Below are 25,594 nucleotides of genomic sequence, written 5' to 3' on the forward strand. Positions count from 1 at the left end.
CGATTAAATTCTTTGTCGTCGTGAAAGAGTTCTTAAAACCTTCGCATATCAAAGTGAGCCAGCCAAAGCCGTGAAATTACACTTTCTACAACTCAGTTCGTAAATTGCGGCAGCAGTTCAAATTAAACACTTACCGATAGTCACCACTGCTCCGGAATGTGATCTGATAAATTTTAGCAATTAATGTACAAACAAATATATTGTATACAATGTGTGACTATATAGACAGCTTTTTAATCTATATATTAAAAAATTGTAAGAAAGAGTATACAGTTTTGACTTTGAAAATTTAAACAAGAACCTTTGGTGTTGCAGTTTGCGTTTTGTTTCATTATGAGCTAAAATCTCCTAAAATTAAAGTATGCCATTCCCATTTGTAGTGCCTATATGTCGTGACATAATGAACAGACTCATAGTTTTTCAGTATGGCTAATTAAAAACCTTGGGTACATTCTGTGAATTGGAGCTCTGTTTATGGGTGCTGCTTTGGTTAAGTTTGCAAAAGGAATATTTACTTATTATAATTACATATCTTATGGATAGTGCACATCTTCATTGGTTAAGTATTTCTGATGACAGTTGCGTGATTCGATTCTCCCAAAATCTTATTGGAATTGTGTGCCGCATGTTATGATGATTAGAATTGTAGACTCCGCTAGCGCGTCATGCATGTCCATCACTTGCATCGCGTCATTTGATAATAGATTCCTTTCAATATAGTATTGTCAACTGCCCAATAGTCTGAGAAAATATATACACTGTGCAATTTAATTCGTAAAATAAGCTTTCGCAAAATATTAGTGATCCTCTTTGTAAACAAAGATTGATGTAACATGCCTCTAAATTTCTATTATCGATTCTTCTACAATTCTTTCCTTCGGGTGTCGGTGTTGTATAGAGTGTGGTCGTGTAAAAAAAATCTCTTTGATTGCCGGCGCTGATTCCATGCGAAGATCCTTGTATGTAGTGTCTCCTTAGCAATCTAGTCATAAGCTGTTTTCGTTGCGCTGTGTAGAATACATTAGAATGATGACAAAGAATACAATTATTATTTCAATTATACACTTGTTTATTTCGATAAATTACAGTTCTATTCCAAACTCCGAAGTTTTCGTTTGTTGTCTTGATTGATGAATTCCGAAGACATCAGGTAGTTTATTCTGATTATTGGGCGCTTGAATCCAGCGTTGATTAAGGCAGGTGATATGTTGTCGCCGTGTTTGTATTGCTTCAACAACTTGCACTTTGTCGCGATGAACTTACACAATCTCTTATTGATGCTTCCTTTCTTTGTATGAATGTTCTTGAATGGTGTACAAGAGAGTATTAGATGAAAATCGTCTGGTGGTCCACCGCAATTGATATGTTTGTTGAGTTTCAACAGGTGATAATACATCAGACCTTGCACGACAATATTGAACTTCTGTTCATTTGACATCCTTGACTGGTAGAATAAAATAAATGTGTAGAGGTTCTAGGGTGGAATATACCACGTGATAAGATGTTTTTATGTACTTTCCATTTCAACCGTTAGGTGTAATTTCAACAAATCCGTAATGAATCGTGCGATATAGACTGCTTGTATATGATAATTTGATCTGATTGCTTTCTTGATTAATGCAATGCCCATTGCAATGATTACAATTACGTTTGGTCTAGTGTATTTCAACTCTTCGTTAGCGAACCTCAAAAACTCCACCATCAGCCCAAGTGGTCCTTCCGACGATGACGTGCAAATATTTTTATAACTATTGTAGATTCGGCATACAAGTTCTCGCATCTTGAATTCCATAATTTGCACCATATCTCCGAATACGACCATGTCTAGGACGTATTGAAATGCAGCGATAAATGAATCGTTTCGCGGCTCCTCCTTTTCGAAGCAACTTTTTATCAGGTCCTCCCATGACGAATGGTAACGAGTACAAAATCTGTCCATCTCTTCAATGTATATCAGTTGTCTGTTCTGTTTTGTAGTGCGCCTCGACATTTAATTAAATCATATTGGTGCTAATTTTATTTATGAAAATTTTATTATCTGGTTCATAATGTTCCACCTGACGTTAGAATTATGAAAGTCAATTTACAAAAAAAGATGTGATGTGTAAAGGAAAAATGTTTGCTCTCAGTGATTCTATGTACAAGACATCGCTAGAGCCCCTCCTTCCCTCACTTGACTTGTAGGAGCGATTTTATGGCTTTGTATACCGAGACCATTGTTTGGATTCCCCTACTCCCTGCGGGCGTAATGTGTACGGGAACTCTCTCACTTCGTTTCCACTAGTGGGTCCTGAATGAAAAAGACGTGTTTCTGTGATGTATATTTGCGCTGTGTGATTACGAAAAATGTTTGCCTAAATTAATTACTGCTTTTGACTTTGTTTCAGATGATCACTCGATTGATATTAATAAAAATATTCTACTAGTTGGGAATGTTGTGTGCGTTGATTTCCGCTGTAGCAAACAATATAATTTGCATTTCAGATGAGTTGTTTGCGACTTCTGCGTGTATTGCAAAGTTAACATCAAACGATGTAATTAAATTTGTTTCTCGTTTTCGAATTAGTATTGTTTCTATCACTGAATAAACTTGACTTTCACTCGATTGATATTTTGTGAGTTGAGAATAATGATTGCCTAATAGTTGTGTCTGCTCTGAAATACATTAAATGCAACGTTTCTCGTTGAGTATTGTTTGCACCGATAATATTTTCTCGTTTGCTTAGAAAGTCTATTCTTAGATTTTTTTTTTTTTTTACAGAATTCTTATTGTGTTCTTTAGAATCGAATAATTCCAATGTCTATTTGCGATCAATGAAAAATTTCGCCTCTGTACACCGGTCCTAAGAATATTTCCTTTTTGGAGGAAAGAATTTGAAAAAGAGAGAGGATTTCCCCACCTCGCAGATTGACAACAGGCTCCCCGCTTTTTGGGCTGTATAGATGGAGAGAGTGACCCCACCGGTCTGCATAGAGGGAGAGAGTGACCCCACCATGTCTCGAGTCTGGTTGTAATTATTGTAAAGCTGTGGTGTGTGTTTGAATAACTCTGCCAAGGTAAGTGCCTGAGTAGGATATTGTTAGCTCGCAAGGTTGATTTTATGATAGTTCAAAAGATATATTATTTCAAATTGTAATGTTTGCTATTATTTTCCTGTGTGTTGTTTACATGTTGGCAGATGCATCGTTCAAAGCCTTTCTCTGCTATTCATTCGTGCATGTTTATCGTTTTGATTGATTCTTTTTCAATTATTTTCCTGCATGTGTCTGTTGTTTACCGTTGGTAGATGCACCGTTTAGAGTGTTTCTCTGCTATTCATCCGTGCATGTTTCTTGTTTTGTTAGATTGTTCTTCAACTATTTATCCTTTGTGTACGTCTTGTTTACGTGTTGGATTTTGGCTCTCTATTATCTGTTTCAGTAATATTTTCCTGTCTGTTGTTTACACGTTGGCAGATGCGCCGTTTAGATTGTTTCTTAGCGTTAGCTCTGTGCTGTATTAAATTATTCATCATGTGCTGTTCAAAGTGTTTCTCTGCCATTCATCCGTGCATGTTGATTGTTTTGATAGATTCTTTTTCATTTATTTTCCTGCATGTGTCTGTTGCTTATGTGATGTGTTCTGGTTCTCTATTAGCTGTTGATCGTTTTTTCTCGTTATTTCCGTATGTCTATGCTGTTTACTTAATAAGAAATCGATTAATTGTGTAATGTTTGAATAATCTTCCCTATTGCGCTCGAAAATGTTTATAACTGTCAGGTGTACGCCTCCCGTCTTCAACAAATCAGGGCAGATATTATTAGAGTTGATTGTTGGCTAGGAGCGTGCTATGTGGTGAAGTTCATTTTTTAATATATTTTCTGTGTTGAATTCATAAAACAAAGTGTCTCTTAGAATGAAAATTGTATGGGGAAGTCACGAGGATGATTTTATGATAGTTAAAATGATAGTCTCCTCCTCTGTTGTTTTGATTAACCAATGTAGTGTTATAGATTTTATTTCCTCTTGTGTTCGTGTCCCATGGTCTTCCAGGTTCTCTGCTGTTCATCCGTGCATATTGATCGTTTTGATAGATTCTTTTCCATTTATTTTCCTGCATGTGTCTGTTGTTTATGTGATCTGTTTTGGTTCTCTATTAGCTGTTGATCGTTTTTCTCATTATTTCCGTATGTCTATGCTGTTTACTTAATAAGAAATTCATTAATTGTGTAATGTTGGAATAATCTTCCCTATTGCACTCGAAAATGTTCATAACTGTCAGGTGTACGCCTGCCGTCTTCAACAAATCAGGGCAGATATTATTAGAGCTGATTGTTGGCTAGGAGCGTGCTATGTGGTGAAGTTCATTCTTTAATATATTTTCTGTGTTGAATTCATAAAACAAAGTGTCTCTTAGAATGAAAATTGTATGGGGAAGTCACGAGGGTGATTTTATGATAGTTAAAATGATAGTCTCCTCCTCTGTTGTTTTGATTAACCAATGTATTGTTATAGATTTTATTTCCTCTTGTGTTCGTGTCCCATGGTCTTCCATGTTCTCTGCTGTTCACATACATATATCGGCATTTGTAATTAAAGCTCCAGTATGGTGGTCACGTATAATAATGTTAGACTTTTTATAATAAAACTTTTAATTTTGGTTGTAATCATATTGATTAAAAATATATTCTTTGATTAAATATGTCATAATGGAATACTAGCTGTTGCGCATGAAGTTACATATCAGAACATTGTAATTAAAACTCCGCTATGGTTGTCATGTTAGACTTTTTATAATAAAACTTTTAATTTGATAGTAATCGTATTGATTAAAAATATCTTCTTTTATTAAAAATGTGCTACTCCTTCTGCTTAATTGAAAACTTGCGTGATTATCACTAATAAAATACCCCTTCAATGCTATTGTATCAGATTTTTTGATTGAGTTTTTCTCCTTCACACTGAGTCATAATATAATTCCTGACACTAATGACTTTAATAAATATATTTTCACTCGTACTTTTGTGTATAGCTATCCTTTGCATGTAAATCGCCTACTGCACACCTGCTGTAGCGGGAAAAAAATTGCGATTGAAGTCGACGTAGATTGAAAAATGATGAAAGAAGTCGGCCCAGGCTGAAAAAATGTGAGCAAGTCAGCGCTCACGCAGCCCTCCGGCCACGCTCCGCCCACCGCAGCAGCCCTCTACCCGAGCGTCGCCTGTCGCGCACGGGGAAAAGTCGCGAAAAAATTCGGCGCAGATTGAAAAATGAGGAAAGAAGTTGGCCCACTTTGATAAGAGATACCTCTTTAATGCCATTGAGTCATATCCGTATGGAATATGTGAAATTGGTAATGAGTAAGTATGTTCTTTATTATGTGTGTTGTGTTTCTTCTATTACAGGTTGTGAAGGTTTTTCGGTCGGGTTTTTCTCCTTCACCTGATTGGCATCACAATTCCCAGCACTGGCTTTACAATTGGCAACTTGATTGGCATTAATAAATATATTTTCACTTGTACTTTTTGTGTATGACCCTTCTTTGCATGTCTCTGCATGTTATAAGGGCGAGGACAAGCCTCCGCACTGGCGCCGCACGGGGAAAAATACGCGCAGGGACGCGCCGCGCAGGGAAAATACGCTCAGGGCTCAGGGGCAGGGGTGCCTTAGTTTGGACCGGCCGAAGCCTCGGCCAGGGCAATTACTACTCATCTTGTGGTAACCAAACAAAAGGCACCGCGACTGTTCCAATGAAATCAAAGAAGTGGCGTGTCTTTTATATATACGAGGGGTGTTCAAGTCAAACCGGGACTTTTCACTTTTCGCAAAACTAAAATGAACTTACAGACTAGAAATTTTCCAACGTAATCTCCAGCTGCACTAATGCAGTTGTCCCAGCGTTTCACGAGGGCTTGGATGCCAGCAGCGTAGAAATCCTTGCCGGCGCGTAGCAGCCATGATCGAACCGCATTCTTGCCATCGTCGTCGCAGCTGAAGTGGCAGACCCCAAGGAATGCCTTCAGTGGCCCAAAGAGATGGAAATCGCGGGGGGCGAGATCTGGACTGTAAGGGGGATGTGGCAGCAACTCCCAGCCGAGTTCCTGTAAGGTGCGTGTCGTGAGATGCGCGGTATGCGGGCGTGCATTGTCCTGTAGGAGGAGGACTCCTTTGGTGATGAGGCCCGGCCGCAGTAATACACAGTAAATCATTTTACATCTTTATTTGCTCAAAAAAGGTGTATTCTTATGAAAACACCCTTTTCTATTCCGCAATGGGTGCAAGAAGAGCATTACTAAAGGTGTAGTATCGACATACACCACGTTTTATCCAATGTCGATCATTGAGGGCGTAAAGTGGGGTGTTGAAACAGGTGTTTACCGTCAAATACACCTTTTTTACACCCCACTTGAATTGGGACTATGGTGTTAAAAATGGAGTTTTATTTCGTGAGAGAAAAATTATGCCGGTTTCACAGCTCCGCTCAGCAAGTAATTACATTATAGACGATAACTTAGACGAGTTAAAAACACAGTACTTGACAGGGAGCGATGTTAGAAATATAGCTTACATCTTTGACTCGTTGCAAGCGTGGGGGTTGCTTGCAAAAACGCATTCCCGTAACTGTCACAAACGTTTCCCGCCCCACCACATGTAACGAACGTGCCCCAATAAATTGTATTTCAGTATATGATCCATCCGACACGCCAATATAGGCTACTGAGGGGTTGGTTTTCCACCATGATGCCAATACATACTGAGGGTGCCCGAGGTCTCTTCAAGTCTCGGCACTCAAGTTGGTCCCACAGTGTTACCAAGCTAACAAGACGTGCATGCGACGCATTGCGCTCCGGTTTAGGTTCTACGATGGAACCAGGGCTTGAGGTCTGCCGTGTTCACGGTGCTGCTTGCCATAGAAGCAACATCGAACTGTATGTCTCGGCAACTGGTCTCGGCATGCTGCTGCGGAAGCTTCTATTACACTATTTGTGAGGAAATATTTGCTAGCAAATAGTTCCATCAAAAACGGTGTTTTCAATAGAATACTCCCCTTTTAAGGGCGTTTTTGTTTTTAAACGCCCATTATAACAGTGTTTTATTAGGAATACACTTAACTAAAGGGTGTATTGGAAAACACCCATCATTTGAGTGTAAAGGCAACACCAGAAAGGTGTGCGCCATGGGATAAGCCATTTACACCAAAAAAGTGTAAAAAAGTTTATTATGTATGCACTATTGATGGTGGTAACACTGGACAGAAAATCAACATGAACACCAGCCTTGTCCCAGAAAACCGTGGCCATGACTAGAGGTGAGTGCGGGTAAGCAAACTTGGACCCGCATCCGCACAGTACCCGCGCGTGTGTGACCCGCACCCGCAATAATTTTATCTGGGCGACCCGCACCCGCAGTGCTATCTGTATACCTGCATACTCGCATTGGGACCCGCAGGGGGAAGTGTTTCTCGTCCATTTTACCGCTGTTCCTACTTTAAAATAATGGAAATTCTGAGTGTTGGCTACGTGTCTCGGACGGCTTCAATCGTACGCCAATAAAATTGAAATTCAACAGTGAGCGATATATTTATTTATTTATTTCAAAAAAACCCAAGGGTTCGAGGGACATTACATGGGGGGTGGGAACATCATATTGGTATGGAACATTGAGAAGGAAAACACAAGGAAATAAGGAAAGAAAACAACAACAACATCTTGGAATAACAGGATAAGAACAATACAAGTAAGTATACAAAGCGATAAATTCAGCACAACAACAGAACTAACACTAGTATTGAAGACGAAGAAAGCGAGAGAGGGAGCTACGAAAAACTGTATGGTCGTCAATGGTAGCGATTTATGATGGGAGGTTGTTCCACTCAATGGTAGTGGTGCAAAAAAATGATTTAGAGAACGCGTTAGTAATACAGTGGCACTAACTGCATTAATAATCGCATTAATACCATATAATTAATACTAAGTGCATTAATAATCGAACTCGTCCGCCAGCACTTGTCTGCTGCAGTCTGCACATGGATTTATACGGCCAACGACATAGGGCACTGCTGAGCTCGCTTGTGACAGAGAGGGATCACTTAGTTGGCCATGGAGTGAGGGTAATGCGAGTATACCCGCACTACCCGCGGTCGCATTGCGGGAACACCCGCATTTTACCCGCTACCCGCAGCGATCGCGAATTCCTACCCGCAAATCATGACTTTGTGCTGGGTGCGGGCGCTTGTCCAAAGTAGTGTGAGTAGTGCCCGCTTTCGCTGTCATATCTCCAAAGCAGCCATGGAGTGGCATCAGTTGCAAGCCGCGAGGCAACCGTGGGCGGTCAATACTGCTGTTCGTTCCCGTAAAATACGTGACAGATAACGACTGTAGTCACAGACACAGCCTCTCCACGCAAATACGTTGCGAGGTAAGTATTTCTTCTCCTACGCGACAATCGAAAGTTAAAACAAGGTCGGTTTACCATGTGCTTCATGGTGGCTTTTACAGCGGAACCCTTGCAGAGGTTGCATTACCTGTGGCAGACAACCAACTTTTATGATTTCCTACTTTGTAATGCTCACCTCATGTCAACTAACTCGAGTGGTAATTGAAGGTCATTTATTATACTGCCCAGTATCAACGCGGGTACAGATTGCTACAGTGTACAATTGAATGTCTCTACGGGTACAACGTGGAGGAATACGTAACCGAATCCTAGCTTTTCCTACATGCATAAAATGAACGAAGGAAAAGAACATCGTCGAGGGCCTCAACACTGAGCTGTGTTCGCCCTCTTGACGCTGACTTGCGTCGCTGGAACCGCAAGGGCAACAGTGGCAAGGGAGTAGAACTCTGAGCGGCGACACTTTTCTTGCTCCCGTGATGTCTAGAATATTAGCATTCTTGTTTATCCGAGGCGTTTTCTCAAACGCATCGAGGCGGCTGGCTATTTCTTCGTACAGCTGGGAGTGATCGCTGAACTGACGGCCTTCTTCTTTGTCAATGAGAAATGCTTCCACCTCGTCAGCTGCACAATGAGATCTTTCAGGAGACACACCTGATCGCCTCGCCGTTTGCTGGCATTCTTGCTGGAGCGTAGTAAGCCTCTTCCAGGTCACTAGCAAATGTTGTTTTGCTCTGCATCTCTCTTCAGTAGTTAACGCTACATGGTAGCGAGGATCCAAAAAATAGCAGAACAAAATAGATCATTTCCCAGTAGGAGCTTCTCTCGCCGTCTCATGGCGCTAACTATACGTTTCAGGAAATCCCATTTTGCAGTCTTGACATGTCAATACGGCACTTCAGCCAACATGAAAGAATTGATGTTCTTTCATCGTTAACTTCAGCCAAATTCCGTAGAAATCTCCAATTGTAAGCTGATCTCCTTGGAGCTCAGCTGTTGCACGTTTCAGCCTGCGTAAAGGCGCTCACCATGTTCGTGATCTCCTGCCAATCTTTTTCGCTCATGTGCGCATTCTCTTCAGGCCCAACAAAATTGCTGCAGGACTCTTTGAGTTCGAGGAGACGGCGGAGCATTGCAGAAGTAGACATCCATCTTGTCGAACAGTCAATGATTGGTTTCTTTAGTCCTAGCTTGCGGAGCATTAATAATAATAGCGGCTCAAGGACATCGCCGTTTGTGTCCGCATTTTTTTACAACACTTCGGGATCTTTCTAGAATGTCATTGGCCGGTGGGTACTTCAGAGCGTCGTGAACCGCGAGCTGGAAAGTGTGTGCCGCGCATCTCATGCCTTGTAGAAGGGGCCCGTCATCTGAGAAAGCAAAAGCTCCCTCGAACTCATCAAGGGACAGAGTAGGTGCAATATCGAACGAATTTTCTTCTTCTTCCTCTTCGCCTGAAACTACAAACACCATGTGCAAGCAGCCTCGCATGTTTCAAAAGTGATGACAGCACTGAAAATATGGAGCGGCAAATCCCGGAGCCGCGAATATGAGCTGGGAGGCGCATTATACGTGTATGTTTTCACTTTATTATTTTACTTTGTAATTGTCTAAGCAAGTGCGAAATCATTGTTTGTCCATGGCATATTAGCAGAGCAAACTTTGTACCCATGCGGCTTCTCGCGCGCCTGTTTTTTTAAGGATAGCAAGCCGGCACTTGCCTGGCTGACATCTCCTTTTTGTGTGAATAAACATATACCCCCATGCGTTTTACTGCTACTACTATTTTATAGTTTTTGATTACTATAGATTACTATTACTATAGATAGTTTTTAACTATCGATTGTTCAATTATTGAGTGAACCGGAATAAAGATAGTATCGCCATAGTTTTTCGGACTATGGATAGTATCGTGACTGGTGCACTTGGTGCGTCGGTGGAGCTCTTCAACAAAGTTCACGTTGCTTAAGCCAAGCCAATCCAGCACTGCGCTCCTGCCTACAAACTATCCATACTTTATTCACTCCAAATTTAAAATTTTAGCATGCTTCTTTTGAAAACGAAACCTTCAGAATTCGCGTTGCGCTTCTGCACACTATCAATAGTTTGCCGAATCCGAAATTAAATTTTAGTTTCGCTGCTGCAAACTATCAAGAGTTTCTTCACTCCCAATTTTAAATTTGAGCAGGTTTCTTTTGAGAGCGAAATCTTCTGAATACGCTTTTGCTCCGGCAGTTTGCTATTAAACACTAAACCTTCTCATTTCGCGTTTTACTCCTGCAAACTCTCAATGGTATGTTCACTCTAAATTTAAAATTCGAGCATGTTGCTACTGAAAACTAAACTTTCTGATTTCGCGTTTTACTCCTTCACACTCTCAATAGTATGTTCACTCCAAATTTAAAATTCGGGCGTGTTGCTACTGCAAACTAAACTTTCTGATATCACGTTTTACTCCTTCAAGCTCTCAATAGTATGTTCTCTTCAAATTTAAAATTCGAGCATGTTGCTACTGAAAACTAAACTTTCTGATTTCGCGTTTTACTCCTGCAAACTCTCAATAGTTTGTTCACTCCAAATTTAAAGTTCGAGCAGGTTGCTATTGAAAACTACTACTCTGATTTCGCGTTTTACTTCTGCAAACTCTCAATAGTTTGTTCACTCCAAATTTAAAGTTCGAGCAGGTTGCTATTGAAAACTACTACTCTGATTTCGCGTTTTACTCCTGCAAACTCTCAATAGTTTGTTCACTCCAAATTTAAAATTCAAGCAGGTTGCTATTGAAAACTAAACTTTGTGATTTTGCGTTTTACTCCTACAAACTCTCAATAGTTTGTTGAATACGAATTTTAAAATTTACTCACGTTTCTTTTAAAGAAACGTATGACTTAGCGTTTCACTCGTGCAAACTGTCGTTTAGTCACTTGCAATTTAAAAGTGACCATATTTCCATCGGAAAGAAACCCTTCTGAAGTCACGTTTTTCACATGCAGTTCGACGGTCGCGTGTCGCTCGTGACTGATAATTACCTCTCGGGAAAAAGCAAAAAATAAAATAACTCTGACAATCGGAAATAAAATATGAAGTTAATGAAATATGAAATATTGGAGTAGACATCTGCGCACAGCTATAAAGTTGGCATTCCTGAGGAGGAATTAGTGGCCTTTAATTGTCACAAAGCCGTATTACTGTAACAGCAACATAAACTAGTTACAGTTTGACAGCGTATGCCGATGCTCCGAATAATACACGCATAGCGCACAACAATCCACGAAATCTCTTTTTCTGCTTTGTTGGTTTAAGCACAACAGGAGTTCCCGTTCGTCTTTCGGAAGAGCTCCTCTGTTTTATGTAATCGTTTTTTTATGCTAACGGTGCGAAACTATTTGAGAGACATCTACTGTGCAACTATAAATTAAGGTATTTGATTAGATTGATAAACAACTCGGAGCAGTGACTTCTACATTTTTGCAGCAAGCGGGTTTGGACTGTGTTCAGCTTACTATCGATAGGTGAAACTGTCGATACTCAAATGAGTAGTCATCTCAACCACCGATAGTACTATTGATAGTGTTTCGATGACTATCGCCCATCACTACGAGCAGCCGTTTCACGCAGTCTCACGTTTTGAGGACACTGCTGGCGTCTCTACGGGTCCACTCTCCTCCTGTTCTCGCACACAACAGATTCCGCCCGAAGGAGTGCGAGAAGGAAGGGGGAGTCATTGTCGGAGAAACGGCGAAAGGGGATAAAGCGCTCATTTGACGCCCCGCGGCTCCCTTCTTTTTCTAGAGTGTGGCGTAATAGATACAAATATCGTGTGGCACAGTATGGGAACTAAAACATTTTCCACGAGGGTTGCATGAAACACTCTCGCAGTATTGTGTGCACTTGTGTGTGACACAAGCCGTGGGGGCACACCCGCCTCGGACACACTTTGAGAAGCATACAACACAGCGATTGTTAATACGGTGGATGCTTTTTTTCTTCTTTTCCGCATTGATGAAACATCTTCTGCCAAAATGAGACTACCTCCGGCCGTAACGGGACTTCGGCCGTAATGAGATGTTACCCTTACTACAGCCGTGGGGGAGGCCCCACGGCTGTCGAATACATAACAGATTGTAAGGTTTCCCCGCACTTATAGAATTTGTCGTACTTCATTGCCAGCAGCAGAGTTCGCATACCCGCCAATCGCTAACCGTTTTAAATTGGACATGTGCCGTGCTCGGCGTAGATGATTTGTACAAAAATAGAAGAGCCTTCAAAGGCGCATTAGTTATCCTAATGAATACGTATTTTGTCATCCTCTCAAAGTGACGAATATAAAAGAACATTTTGTTGTGTCATAGCAGAGCAGAGTTTTTTCTTTCAAGACATTTATCTTCAGTTAGTTTTCTTACTCTTCCGCGCTTCATATGAGATTATTGTGTACCTAAATCACGATGAACTTGTTTCGTTGTGGCGCTGTATGTAATGCAACTCTACACCAGATAACGCATATGCAACGGTTAAGCACCGCTTGGGCAAGACGTACGGTTTCTAACAAATGTACCTCTTAAATTTAAGAATAGCTTAGGATACCTAGGACAAAATACAATGTAGAAAGACATCTAACAACAGAAAGGCTTGCCTGAGAAACATGCTTACTTTCTTGTGTAATCCAGGTATAAAGTGCAATCTAGACTTCTCTAACTCACGGATCAACGTTTGTGCATGAAGCGCAGAGTTCGTTGCCTCCATCCCTCAGTCGTTGTGTCCAGCCTGCCGAGGAGCGAAAGAGGAACGAAAATACGTCGTGCGGACCAATAATTGCTTCATAGATATAACACACACCTCATACGACTCCAATTTTGAATGTGAATCTTGAATGTGTGTGTGGCTGGGAAGCTAAATAGACAAACAGGTATCACCAACCAAAAATCCACCAAATGGATTTCCCGCCGTTCGTGGCTGACTTGGCTCCTTCTTCACGATTGAATAAGTTGGGCAGGAGTAGCGTCTTTTATAATGTAGGAGGCGAAATCGGGACCACTTGCGGGCGTTGATTGTGGATGACATGTCGGAGGCCGTTGACCTAAACCGCAGGTAATGTCCCAACCCAAGCAGCACAATGTACTGAAAGTCCAGTGCAATAGGGGTGGACCGGTAGGTGGAAGGCCTTGAATAGACTCGTGCAACTAAAGAACCTTGATAAGACACACACCGTCCACTCCTATTCCACTCGTCTTTCCGCACACTGTGCTGCTTGGGAAGGGATCCGTTGATCGTTCCCGGGGTTAGCTAGAAATACCAAGTTTCCAAGAAGAGTCTCCTTGTCAGATTAGTCTCTAGGTCAATGACAGTGGCGTTCTCAAAGTCGATCACATGGTCGCGGGCGTCGTAATGTTCGACCAGGGCACTCCGTTCTACATATGCACGTCCTTCTGATGTTGTCGAAGTCTCTCTTGAAAGTTCTTTGTTTCGCCGCACATCGAGCAAGAGATGTTGTACACGTCCCCTTCGGCTTTTGTTCTGGGAAGTCGGTCCTTCGGGCGGGGGATGCGGAGGCCGATAGTAGATACGGGTTTGTGGGCGACCTAAGTTGCCTCTTTCCCTCGAACACGTGCCAAGGCTTCTCCATTGAATCTAAAGAACGGCAATGCGCCTGTTACGGACGCAGAGTTGTCCGTCCGAGGTGGGCGGTGACGGATGTCGCCGTATTGACGGCGGACGACCCTGCGTATGAAGCTCTTCCTCTAGCCATTCTTTTCCAAGTGTGTCCGTACTGCTGCCTCCTCCTGTCCCCTGCTGCATGGGTCGAACAAACTTCGCGTGCGCTTGATAGAAGCTATGATACGACTGACGCCTTATCGGGTGGTGGGAATCAAACTGTAGATACCGTCCACTGTGCTTTCGGTATGCAGTGTACTTGAGGTGCGTTCCTTGTCTCTTCACAAGCACATCGAGGGACGGTAAACTGTTGTCTTTCTCGCGCTCGACGGTGAATCGTATCGATAGCTCGATGCCGTTGAGGTACCACAAGAACCTATAGATATCCGTTTTCTTTAAGATGGCGAAGCAGTCGTCTATCGACTCCAATCTTGAAGGCGTCCAGCGCGTTTCTTCAAAGACCGATCCGGCTCATCCTCGCTCCCCGACGTTTCGAAACAAAAGGATTTGCCAGCGGTTCGAAGAACCGCATTCTTCCCAAACGTGTGATGCCTCACTGACCAGCCTCGCTCACATTGGTATTTCACGTTATCTGGTGAGTGTGCTCATTATATTAGCACGCTTACCAGATAACATAACACCAGTGGCCAGATAACGGCAAAGTAACACAGGCTCAGGTCAAAAGTGAAATATTATCTGGTGAGTGCGCTAATATGTAGCACAATGAAACTCAGGATACCCCATGTCGACCTCACGTAAGTTAATGGCCCTAGTCTGAGTTCACACCTTATCAGATGATTGTCATCATGCGTTCCGCGTCCCGAAATGCCGAGGTATGCTTGTGGGACATAGAAGGCTGACGATGAACTGTGAGCAGTGACAGACCCGTCTGTGGATAACATCTTTCGTGAAGTACATATCGCATCAGTGTGACGCAGCCTTAACTGTCCTACCACTGCAGTACTTTTGGCTTAGTTTTTCCTGATGCCAGGGATGTGTAGGCATACCGAAATCGGTAGTTTGGTCCTGAATGGCTTCACAATGCCGCTAGAGAAGAGAAGGTTGTACATGGCAACCACGCGGTGATAACGGCAATGCTTTAGACATGACATGCTGAGCACTTGTGTCGTGACGAGACCCAAAATGTGGCAAAGTATTCTTGAAAGTGGCAGGTCTGACAATTTTTCCCCAGTGTTTTTTTTTTGTACCGAGACAACAATACTATCCCTTCATACAGGGTATTTCACTGAAAGTGATAAAAAATTCTAACTGGCGACATACTCACCGGAGGATTAATTGTGGGACTTCCCGCAATTGCCTTCTGGAAACTGTTACCACCATTGAGGAAGGCTTTGAATTTTTAATTCTGGAATATTTATTTTTCAATTGAACTTTGAAAATTACCAAGCGAACCTGACTTTTTGACAGAAATATGAAATACTCCACGTATAACCACAGTCCCAACGAAAATTCTGCACAATATCGCATCAGAAATTGTCAATAATTTTTTTTAAACTTCCGCTTTAGCACCGCCTGCTTGATTGTCGCAAAGAAGCGCGCGTGAAATGTGCGTCTACAGGAGGAAGTGTTCCTGCCTCCATTTGTTTCGCTTTCTTTGTGATAAGACGGTAGTCACCAGCATCAGGTGAATGCGGGTATGCCGGTCACAATATCAAAGCAGGGTAGGTCAATGTGGGGTCTGTATAACAAATTTGGTGAACTATTTGTGTGCCACCTTGGATAGATAGAACCAACGCGCACTGTGAGGCCCATCCAACTCGGTAGAAATTTCAGCGCGAAGAATGGCATTAAAGGTTTCCCCCTCTCCTTCTCGCGAACGTTTCGTCGCTCGAGGCCATCTTGTCTGTTGGCACGCCGTTCAACGTACTTTTTTGATTCACATGAATAGAAATGTCGATTTTCCACCTTGATCGATGTAAAATGGAATAGCCAAGTGGTTACAGTCACAGCGTAGTTTCCGAAGAAAATTCAATACACGGAGGTTTTTATTCGAATTGTAGAGGTCCTTCTCGGTTCATTGAGAAGGACAACTCGACCAGACATGGCAACACTGCAGCGATTTTCCGTAATGCCAATGCCCAATTCTGGGACGCAAGGACAATGATAGACGACACACGTCAGTGCGTGTTGTTGACCTTTTGTCCCAACACTGTTTTCCATTTCTTTTAGCGATTTAAATAGCTCCTCATAGAGTGTTTGATGAACTGAGCAGGGCTCGAGAAATATCAAACGTCACATAACGCCTCTTGTCACTCAGACGTCTTGGTTTCTCACCCATGCAGGCTGCGTTCACGGACATGTTTGTACACGAACGACACATACAGGGAGGTGGAGGGATCCCGAAAACTGCCCGGGTCTATAACAACGCTGGACATGATGTGCAACATCACTCATGCTAACTCCGGGTACACCCATGTTTATGACAAGGTAAGCCCAAATAGTTTCCATTTGTGTAGCGAGTATTTTTTTTTTTCAGATTCGATAATTCTAAGTTGCGATGTAAAGCAATAGTAACTCATGCCGTAAGGTCGCCAGACAACCGTGGCCCTATGATGAGTTCCATGGGAACTTTAATCACAGTCTTGTGGAAGTCCGTGAGAGTTGTGGCTACAGACCACGCTCTTAAAAATGAACTTCACCGCATAGCACGCTCCTTGCCAACCACAATCTCGAATGATATTGTTATATGACCTGATTGGTTGAAAACGGGAGGCGTACGGCGTTTTTTGTGACTATTATGAACAACATAAGTGTCAAAAAAAGACGTTGGCCTTCCGTTCTAAACAAATTAGGGCGGAAGAGTATATCATTCGAGGTGGTGGCTGCTTAGGGGCGTTCTATGCGGTGAAGTTAATTTCTATGAGTTCAGATGTTCATGCACTAAAAACGTAGTTTTCGGTGCCTAATTTTTTTTTACTTTTTACGCTTTTTACTGCCTAAAATAGGAAGTAAAAATGTCTGAGAGGCACATATAGGCACAGTCATTACTTACGATAAGAATGTTTACTCTTTAGATGAGGAACGACAAAATGAATACATTTGATGCGGCGATACCTTTATTTCTTCAGTTCAATAAGAGAGAAGAAAGAGATATTCACGAATGCAAGTACGCTTCATAAATGCAGCACTCAGCGGAACACCTAGTGTTACACACATACAAAGACCATTTCCAACTTCGTGGGGTGTTAGTTGTGCTTTGTCACTCAAACTGAACGCTCAACGTCCACTGACGGTATTGGCGCAGTTATGTTTGCTGAGGGTAGCATCCATTGCAGCACCTGGAACCTTACTATCTTCACCGGTTAGTGATTTTGCCACTAAACCAGATATTGGAAGCAGATATTATAACTATCCTCCATGGTCACGCTTTCCTCCTCAATTCCCATTGCCCGCGCTCCGAACGGCACACTTTTGCAGCCACGGTGCTCTCCGGCGGTAGCAATTGCAGGAATTGGAGCCACCTAGCGGCGATTTGGAAAAGCTGCGAGAGCGGGTCCGGAAGCACGTCCGGGCAGGGGAAGCGGTACACGTATCTCTTGTTTTTGGATAGAATGCCGAAAACAAAGAATGTATCGAAATCAAAAATAATTATGCTGCACTCTTAGAAGAGAGAAAGTGCATACCGGAGTAAAAGCGCTAATACGAGACAAGACGAACGCGCCGAAGCGCCAAAAGCAACAAGAACGCGCCGAAGCGCTTTGTTGTTTTGTGTTTCATTGGTGTCGTCTCGTTTGAGTGCACAGTTAGGCACTAGTTAGGTGGCGCCCAGAAAATTGTCTCGTAGCGGTGCTCTGTCTCGATGGATCGGCAAGCTCAGGAGACCGAGGATGACGGAATTGCAGATACGGTTTGCAGTTTGCTTCATTTTCTTTGGTTCCTTTCTTTTGCTTCGTCTTTCCCCATTTGCTTCTTTTCTTTGGCTCCTCCTTTTTCTTCCTGTTTTTGCGTTTCGGGGTTCGTGTTACCGTTTAACCAAAGGAATTACCGTAAGGCGTTTCGAAAGGGTTATACTGACGCATTTCCAAGGAATCGATGAATGGATCACCCTAAAGTTTTTCATGATTTGCGCCACTCTAACTAAGGATCCAGAGGCGTCGTTTGGTAGACGTGGTTCACGCACGTTGCTCGGTCAGTGGTGATGGAACCTTTTGAGGACAGGAGAAGGAACAAACCACAGACAACGCATATGTACGGCGAACTGAAAATCTTTAAGTCGGACTCACCTCTTGAGAAAGTTCATGGGTAACTTTTGTTGGCGGGGATGTCGTAAACCACGCTAAATTTCTACACAAAGCAGGTACAAGCATGTCCCTCTCGAGTTTTTGCTACGAAATGACACATTCTTGAATGCCTGAAGCGAACCACTCATTTTTGGCGAAATAAAGTTTGTCAGATTTCGAATACATGGTAGTCTATTGGAGATGCAGCAAAACGGCTCGTCACGGCACGGACGGCTGCGGTATCTCGGCCAAAATAGGTCATTCCCTACAGTGACAATCTAGGAACTGATTTCAATCAACAAATTCGACAAACTTACACTAGTTTTCCAGATCCCTGCGCACAAAAATAGTGGTTTGGTAGTGCAAGCATCCACTGCAGTGTGGCGCCATCGCTGTTTTCTCTCGGTACAAAAGGCCCTCTTCCAGTTACCTTTTTCCTTCTATTTTGTATCTCATTTCCCAATGGCGGATGTGGAGGCAGCGCGTGATCGTACGCACGGTTTGGGCTCTGCGCGTGCGCCTTAGAGCTGTTGTTTGGCATGCTCGCTCAGCTCGGGGGCCGCTTGTAGCTGCATCATGATTTGGTGGAAAGCTCGTTCTGCCGCGTCAGCGACTGGCGTCCACATTTTTGCTGTGGTTTAGGAAACTGGTTCAGCCAGGTGTTCCGCGCGAATGTCTCAAAATGAAAGCACCGGCAGCTCCTTTTTTTATTCTTTTTATCACGACTCTAAAGGAGTCGAAAACACACAAATATATTTCGGTGTTGTTTTGTTTTGTCAAGCTTGTTTGAGCTGCCAGTGGTCGGCACGGTACTTCAGGTGTACAAAGTGGAAGAGAAATGAACAAGGGAAGTACTGAGCAGAGCACAGCCAGTTTGCGCACTCAATACGTCCGCATCGAGCAGCGTCAGAAGTTCTTCACGGCAGTGGCGGGGGGGGGGGGGGCACGGGGGGGGAGGGAATGTAAATGGTGTACAATTGTTTCTGTAAAATACAACTACCTACAGCGTGCATATCCAGACAACCGCTGATTGATATATCCAACACAAAATACATTTACAGAGCCAAACAGTACTTTCAGTTGCAACGACGGCAATGCACCACAGGCGGCGGGCGGAGGGGGTAATCATTGTTCTACTGGGCCATGGTTATGAATTATGCGTGACTGTAAATCGACGAGATATATATACAACACATTCTTGACACTTTGAATGCAGTGCAAGGATGCAGCACAACAGACAACTTTGGCAAAAGCGACAGAGGTACGCAATGATTAAGAATGTTATATACTTTTATGCTCTGTATTCATGTGGCTCTAATAAATCAGAGCCAGCAGTTACGTAAGAAACTGGTGTACGGCCTCGATAGCTTTCCGACACGAAGCAGACAGTCCCATTCGACGCAACTGCTACTAGGAATTTTACTGTGTGGCAATCTTTGTGGATAGAAAAGAAACACACACACACACACATAAAAAAAGAATCACGTTGTGTCTTAGGTGTCTCAGTGCAGTCAATTATGAATTTGCACCCTCCAGTGAAGGGATAAATATCCAAGTCGACGTACATCCTCTTGACAACTCCATCCGGAGGTGGTTTTCTCCGTCTTTCCAAATCTCCGTCTTTCCAAAATTCGTGCGAAAAACACCGTCGCCCAGTCACTCGCCCGTTTCTTTTCTCCACGACTGACGATCTTACTCCAGAAATGCCACCTTCCACAGCACGCAACAGTTGATAACTGGCGACGGTTCGGCGATCATGGTGTTCAAAATGGAGTTACGATTCCAGGCCGCTACCCGGTGCCTGACTACATCACTCTGTGAAGCGACATTCGCAACCACTTATGTCTTTGCCAGGCTGACCAGTAAAGAAAACAAGAAATGTCTGCGGTGGTCGAGCCACGCGATTCAACCGCTTCTTGTGGAATAACCCCCAGGCAGACTTGTACGTAACGCGTTACAAGTAATTGCGTTACTAGTAATCAAATACTTTATCGAGTAATTTTGCGAGGAATCGATTAGTTTTCCGAGCAAATAATTTTCCAAGTATTCCAAGAATTAATTAGAAGTAATATGATTACAGGTTAGAGTGATCGCTTACAAGTAATCGATTACTTGTCGACTTAATGCACCTGTCAGACGTACTAATTTAGTGTCACTTTTTTGAAGTGCACTCCGTCCTGTAATGTCAATTTCTCGACGCTCCTGCTACACGGCATAAATAAGTTCACTAAATAGTGTTCACTAAATAAGTTCGGCATAAATAGTGTCACTAAGCAGTCATGGTGATGACGATGGGCGATCTTAAAGTCCCACTTAACATCGGGGAGTGCACCACACTTTCTTGGTAAAATCGTTTTTCTTAGGTCCAGAAACATTTCATAAAGATCTTCTGCGCAGTTGAAGTCGATTTAACGTCATAATATAATTGCTGCGAACCAACACAAGTATATTTATTTGACAAATTTTCAATCTTCTTCTTCACGTCTTTGGTGGTCTTTACTATGTCTTACGCGTGCCACTGGCCCGCGATGTCAGCGTACACTTTCGTGTTTCGCTTGGTCTTCCCATGGATAGCGTAGGTTTCTATCTCAGACCACGACGCCCTGTCTTTTTCCCTTAGAAGTCGGCACAGGACGCACATTATCCAGGGCGTCAGTCGTGACGTTGCCCACATAAATGTGTGGCTGACAACGGCGAGCCTTTTCACCATCAACATCACCACCACCACCACCATGTCTTTTTTGTCTTCCATTATTCAGTGCTTCGCTGCGAGTATTTCGCGATTTCGCCGGTAACAATTAACCATCGTGCAATGTCAACAAATATGGCTGCCGTGAAGTGGATTACGAACTCTACTGAGCAGTCTGTGAACGAGAGTACCGGTAAATCACGCCAAAAATCCTTACGTCTTTCTTATATAAATCAGCGCTGTCTTAACAAATCTCTCCAAGAATAAATTCCGAATGGGTTGTTTCTTTCCTTTTCCAAAAATATGCTTTTTGTTACGCAATCCCTGCCGTGGAGGCTACGTACTTGATTGTCGCAGGCAAAGTAAAGTGAGTTTGGCGAACTCACTTCATCGTAAGTGTACTTTGCATTTAGTGTCACTGAAAGATACCGTGTGACTCGTAAAGAATGACACCTATTGCAAGTGCACTCGCTGAAAGTGACACTAAATTAGTACGTCTGACATTCGTATACGAAACCAAGCCACAGGCTCCATCACAGCCTTTCCTATTTGTTTTGCTTTCCACTATAACCATGAGTGGAGGTCATTGTAATAGTATCTCACACATGCATTTTGAGTGTCTGGGGACACCCTAATCACTTCCCACCGCAATCTGATGCTTCGCGCAGCTTCGAACATAGTGAGTCACCTGGAATTTTCAAGTTAGAAGGTAGCGCGGTCGAGCCATCCAAAATGCTATGACTAAGTAATTGCGTTGGTTTTCGTAGGTATTCATCCATACAGTGCGCCATGGTATCGGAGGATACTCAGTCTGTAGCAGAGGCTCGGTTTCAGGCCTCCCGTACGGCTGGCATGTCCCTCTTTTGCGAAATGTGCGATGTGTTGGCTGTTGCCTGCCGCCATACATTACCTTCTCGTAAAGCTCCGCGCGCCACATATTGACCCTAAGTCTTACAACTGGATCCGCGAGTTTCTCACTAACCGTTCCTCATTTGCAATGTGCAACGACTGTCCTTCTTCCTCCTTTGCTGTGACGTCTGGTATCCCCTAGGGTTCGGCACTTGGTCCCCTTCTTTTCCTAATCTTCATCAATGATCTCCCTAAGTACATTTCCTCCACTATACGTCTTTTCACCGATGACTGTATAATCTATAGGAAAATATCATCACCTGCTGACCAGATTGCATTACAATATGACATCTCTCTAATTCACTCCTGGTGCCTGACTTGGAACATGCCTCTTAATCTTGATAAATGTAACTTCATTTCTTTTCTTCGTCGCAGTCTTAACCAAATGTTTTCATTTCCTTATTCGCTTGACAGCTACGTTCTTCTCGGGGTCGACTCTTACAAATATCTCGGTATTCATCTTTCCCAGGATTTAACTTGGAACAAGCACATCGAATCAATAATTAAGAATGCTAATCGCCCCCTGGGGTACATTAGACGTCACGTTAAGTCGGCCCCACAAGGTATCCAAAAATTAGCTTACCTCTCACTAGTTAGATCCAAATTGGAGTATGCTTCAGCTATCTGGGATCCCCCTCAGCGCTACTTGCGCTCTGGTTGAGAGGCTGTCCAGAACAGAGCAGCTCGTTTCATTGTCAGCGACTACTCGCGAAGTTCTTCGGTAACGGCAATTAAACAGCTACTTGAGCTCCCTAGCCTGGACAGTCGCCGAACCGTCGCCACGTTATCACTTTTTCACAAATTCGTCCACAGTATCCCACCTAACCTGTCCCCGCTTACCCGCTCTACAGTTATATTCCCACGTTTTGAACATCAATGCAAAGCAAATCCTTACGTCTTTCTTATATAAATCAGCGCTGTCTTAACAAATCTCTCCAAGAATAAATTCCGAATGGGTTGTTTCTTTCCTTTTCCAAAAATATGCTTTTTGTTACGCAATCCCTGCCGTGGAGGCTACGTACTTGATTGTCGCAGGCAAAGTAAAGTGAGTTTGGCGAACTCACTTCATCGTAAGTGTACTTTGCATTTAGTGTCACTGAAAGATACCGTGTGACTCGTAAAGAATGACACCTATTGCAAGTGCACTCGCTGAAAGTGACACTAAATTAGTACGTCTGACATTCGTATACGAAACCAAGCCACAGGCTCCATCACAGCCTTTCCTATTTGTTTTGCTTTCCACTATAACCATGAGTGGAGGTCATTGTAATAGTATCTCACACATGCATTTTGAGTGTCTGGGGACACCCTAATCACTTCCCACCGCAATCTGATGCTTCGCGCAGCTTCGAACATAGTGAGTCACCTGGAATTTTCAAGTTAGAAGGTAGCGCGGTCGAGCCATCCAAAATGCTATGACTAAGTAATTGCGTTGGTTTTCGTAGGTATTCATCCATACAGTGCGCCATGGTATCGGAGGATACTCAGTCTGTAGCAGAGGCTCGGTTTCAGGCCTCCCGTACGGCTGGCATGTCCCTCTTTTGCGAAATGTGCGATGTGTTGGCTGTTGCCTGCCGCCATACATTACCTTCTCGTAAAGCTCCGCGCGCCACATATTGACCCTAAGTCTTACAACTGGATCCGCGAGTTTCTCACTAACCGTTCCTCATTTGCAATGTGCAACGACTGTCCTTCTTCCTCCTTTGCTGTGACGTCTGGTATCCCCTAGGGTTCGGCACTTGGTCCCCTTCTTTTCCTAATCTTCATCAATGATCTCCCTAAGTACATTTCCTCCACTATACGTCTTTTCACCGATGACTGTATAATCTATAGGAAAATATCATCACCTGCTGACCAGATTGCATTACAATATGACATCTCTCTAATTCACTCCTGGTGCCTGACTTGGAACATGCCTCTTAATCTTGATAAATGTAACTTCATTTCTTTTCTTCGTCGCAGTCTTAACCAAATGTTTTCATTTCCTTATTCGCTTGACAGCTACGTTCTTCTCGGGGTCGACTCTTACAAATATCTCGGTATTCATCTTTCCCAGGATTTAACTTGGAACAAGCACATCGAATCAATAATTAAGAATGCTAATCGCCCCCTGGGGTACATTAGACGTCACGTTAAGTCGGCCCCACAAGGTATCCAAAAATTAGCTTACCTCTCACTAGTTAGATCCAAATTGGAGTATGCTTCAGCTATCTGGGATCCCCCTCAGCGCTACTTGCGCTCTGGTTGAGAGGCTGTCCAGAACAGAGCAGCTCGTTTCATTGTCAGCGACTACTCGCGAAGTTCTTCGGTAACGGCAATTAAACAGCTACTTGAGCTCCCTAGCCTGGACAGTCGCCGAACCGTCGCCACGTTATCACTTTTTCACAAATTCGTCCACAGTATCCCACCTAACCTGTCCCCGCTTACCCGCTCTACAGTTATATTCCCACGTTTTGAACATCAATGCAAAGCAAATCGTTTTGAATGTCGAACAGACGCCTTCGCGAAATCATTTCTTTTTCTTTCTTTTTTTTTTTTGTCGAACCGCAATTAACTGGAACGACCTTCCCTCGGACCTAGCTAAGCTCGTTGACTACGATAATTTCTGTGGCCAACTTTCCGTTTGATGTCTGTCCTCTATTTTTTTATAATGTACTATTATGTTTTTTTTTCTATTATACTTTGATTTTCGTGCCAGCCAGGAAATGTGACTGGTTCAGTGTTTTGTATATACTGATATTTGTTTTCATCGTCTTTGCGTTGCTGACATGCTTCTATCGTCCTACTCCCCCATGTAGCGCTCTTATGAGCCTTTGGGGTACTTTAAATAAATAAATACCGAATACTTAAATGTGGTACCCATTTTCAATCGCCAATTTATTTATTTACTGGTTTATTTGTTTGTTTGCATCAGGTGGTGGGTGGAGCCGGGCTAAAAGGTCTCATGAGCTTGAAAGGGTGCCGCGGCTCCACATTGCAGTGACAGCACAAATAAGTAGTGTGAGTTAAATATAAAGAGTAGTCACGGTCACCAACGCACGCAGAGTCGGTCGCTCGTTCGGGCACAAACGATCGCTCAATCTTCTGAATAGACCGTTTTAGTGCATCGTACGCTATCGCCTTTGCTACGCAAGAGGAAGCGTGGTGGTTCCGCGCAATGCGCGAAGCTCTCTTTGTGTTATGCGCGTGCGCAGAACTGCTAACGCCATCCTTTACGCACGCAAAGACGATAGCGGACGATGCACTAAAACTCACTAATAGCAAACCAAACCGTACTGCCGAGAGTACGAAGCAGTACTTCCTACTCCAGCGATTCGTGCCAAGGATGATACGGTACCCTGTGACAAAGTCTGCTTGGCATTCTCTCCTGCGTTTTGAACAAAACAAAAGGTCGCTCGAAGTATTGGCCGATGAAAACACTTTTCGTGGTTTGGGACCGATTAGAAGGGTTCTATGTTACATCAAAATGCATGTTTTGGCATATTCCGCATGGAAATGCAAGCGTAGTGCATATCTTGCCAGATGGCCAGGTGCACGAGCTTTCTTCATCTTTACATTAAGGTTTTGCTGGCTTCAGGCCGGTTACGATGATGACATTCCACACGGTTCCAGCCCGGGCGCAGGCTGTGATACCTGGGTCTTCTCCTGCCTTTTCTTTATACGCTTTAAGACGAGTGGAACTCACTGGGGGATGCAACTGAAGGTTAGCTTGGCCCAATGGGACCTGGC

At 43.2% G+C, this 25,594-nt stretch overlaps 1 protein-coding gene across 2 annotated transcripts in view; it reads left to right on the top strand.

Annotated features, from left to right (window-relative positions):
• The window catches only part of LOC135374247 (venom metalloproteinase antarease TserMP_A-like), a 166,985-nt gene that overhangs the window by 106,045 nt on the left and 35,346 nt on the right, over positions 1–25,594 (top strand). For both annotated transcript variants that reach the window (XM_064607246.1, XM_064607247.1), the window contains exon 12: positions 16,330–16,474. In XM_064607246.1, coding sequence (XP_064463316.1) covers positions 16,330–16,474 — 145 coding nt within the window. The remainder of the gene's footprint in view (positions 1–16,329; positions 16,475–25,594) is intronic.

The sequence above is a fragment of the Ornithodoros turicata genome, unplaced genomic scaffold (genome assembly GCF_037126465.1).
Source record: "Ornithodoros turicata isolate Travis unplaced genomic scaffold, ASM3712646v1 Chromosome49, whole genome shotgun sequence".
NCBI lineage: Eukaryota > Metazoa > Arthropoda > Arachnida > Ixodida > Argasidae > Ornithodoros > Ornithodoros turicata.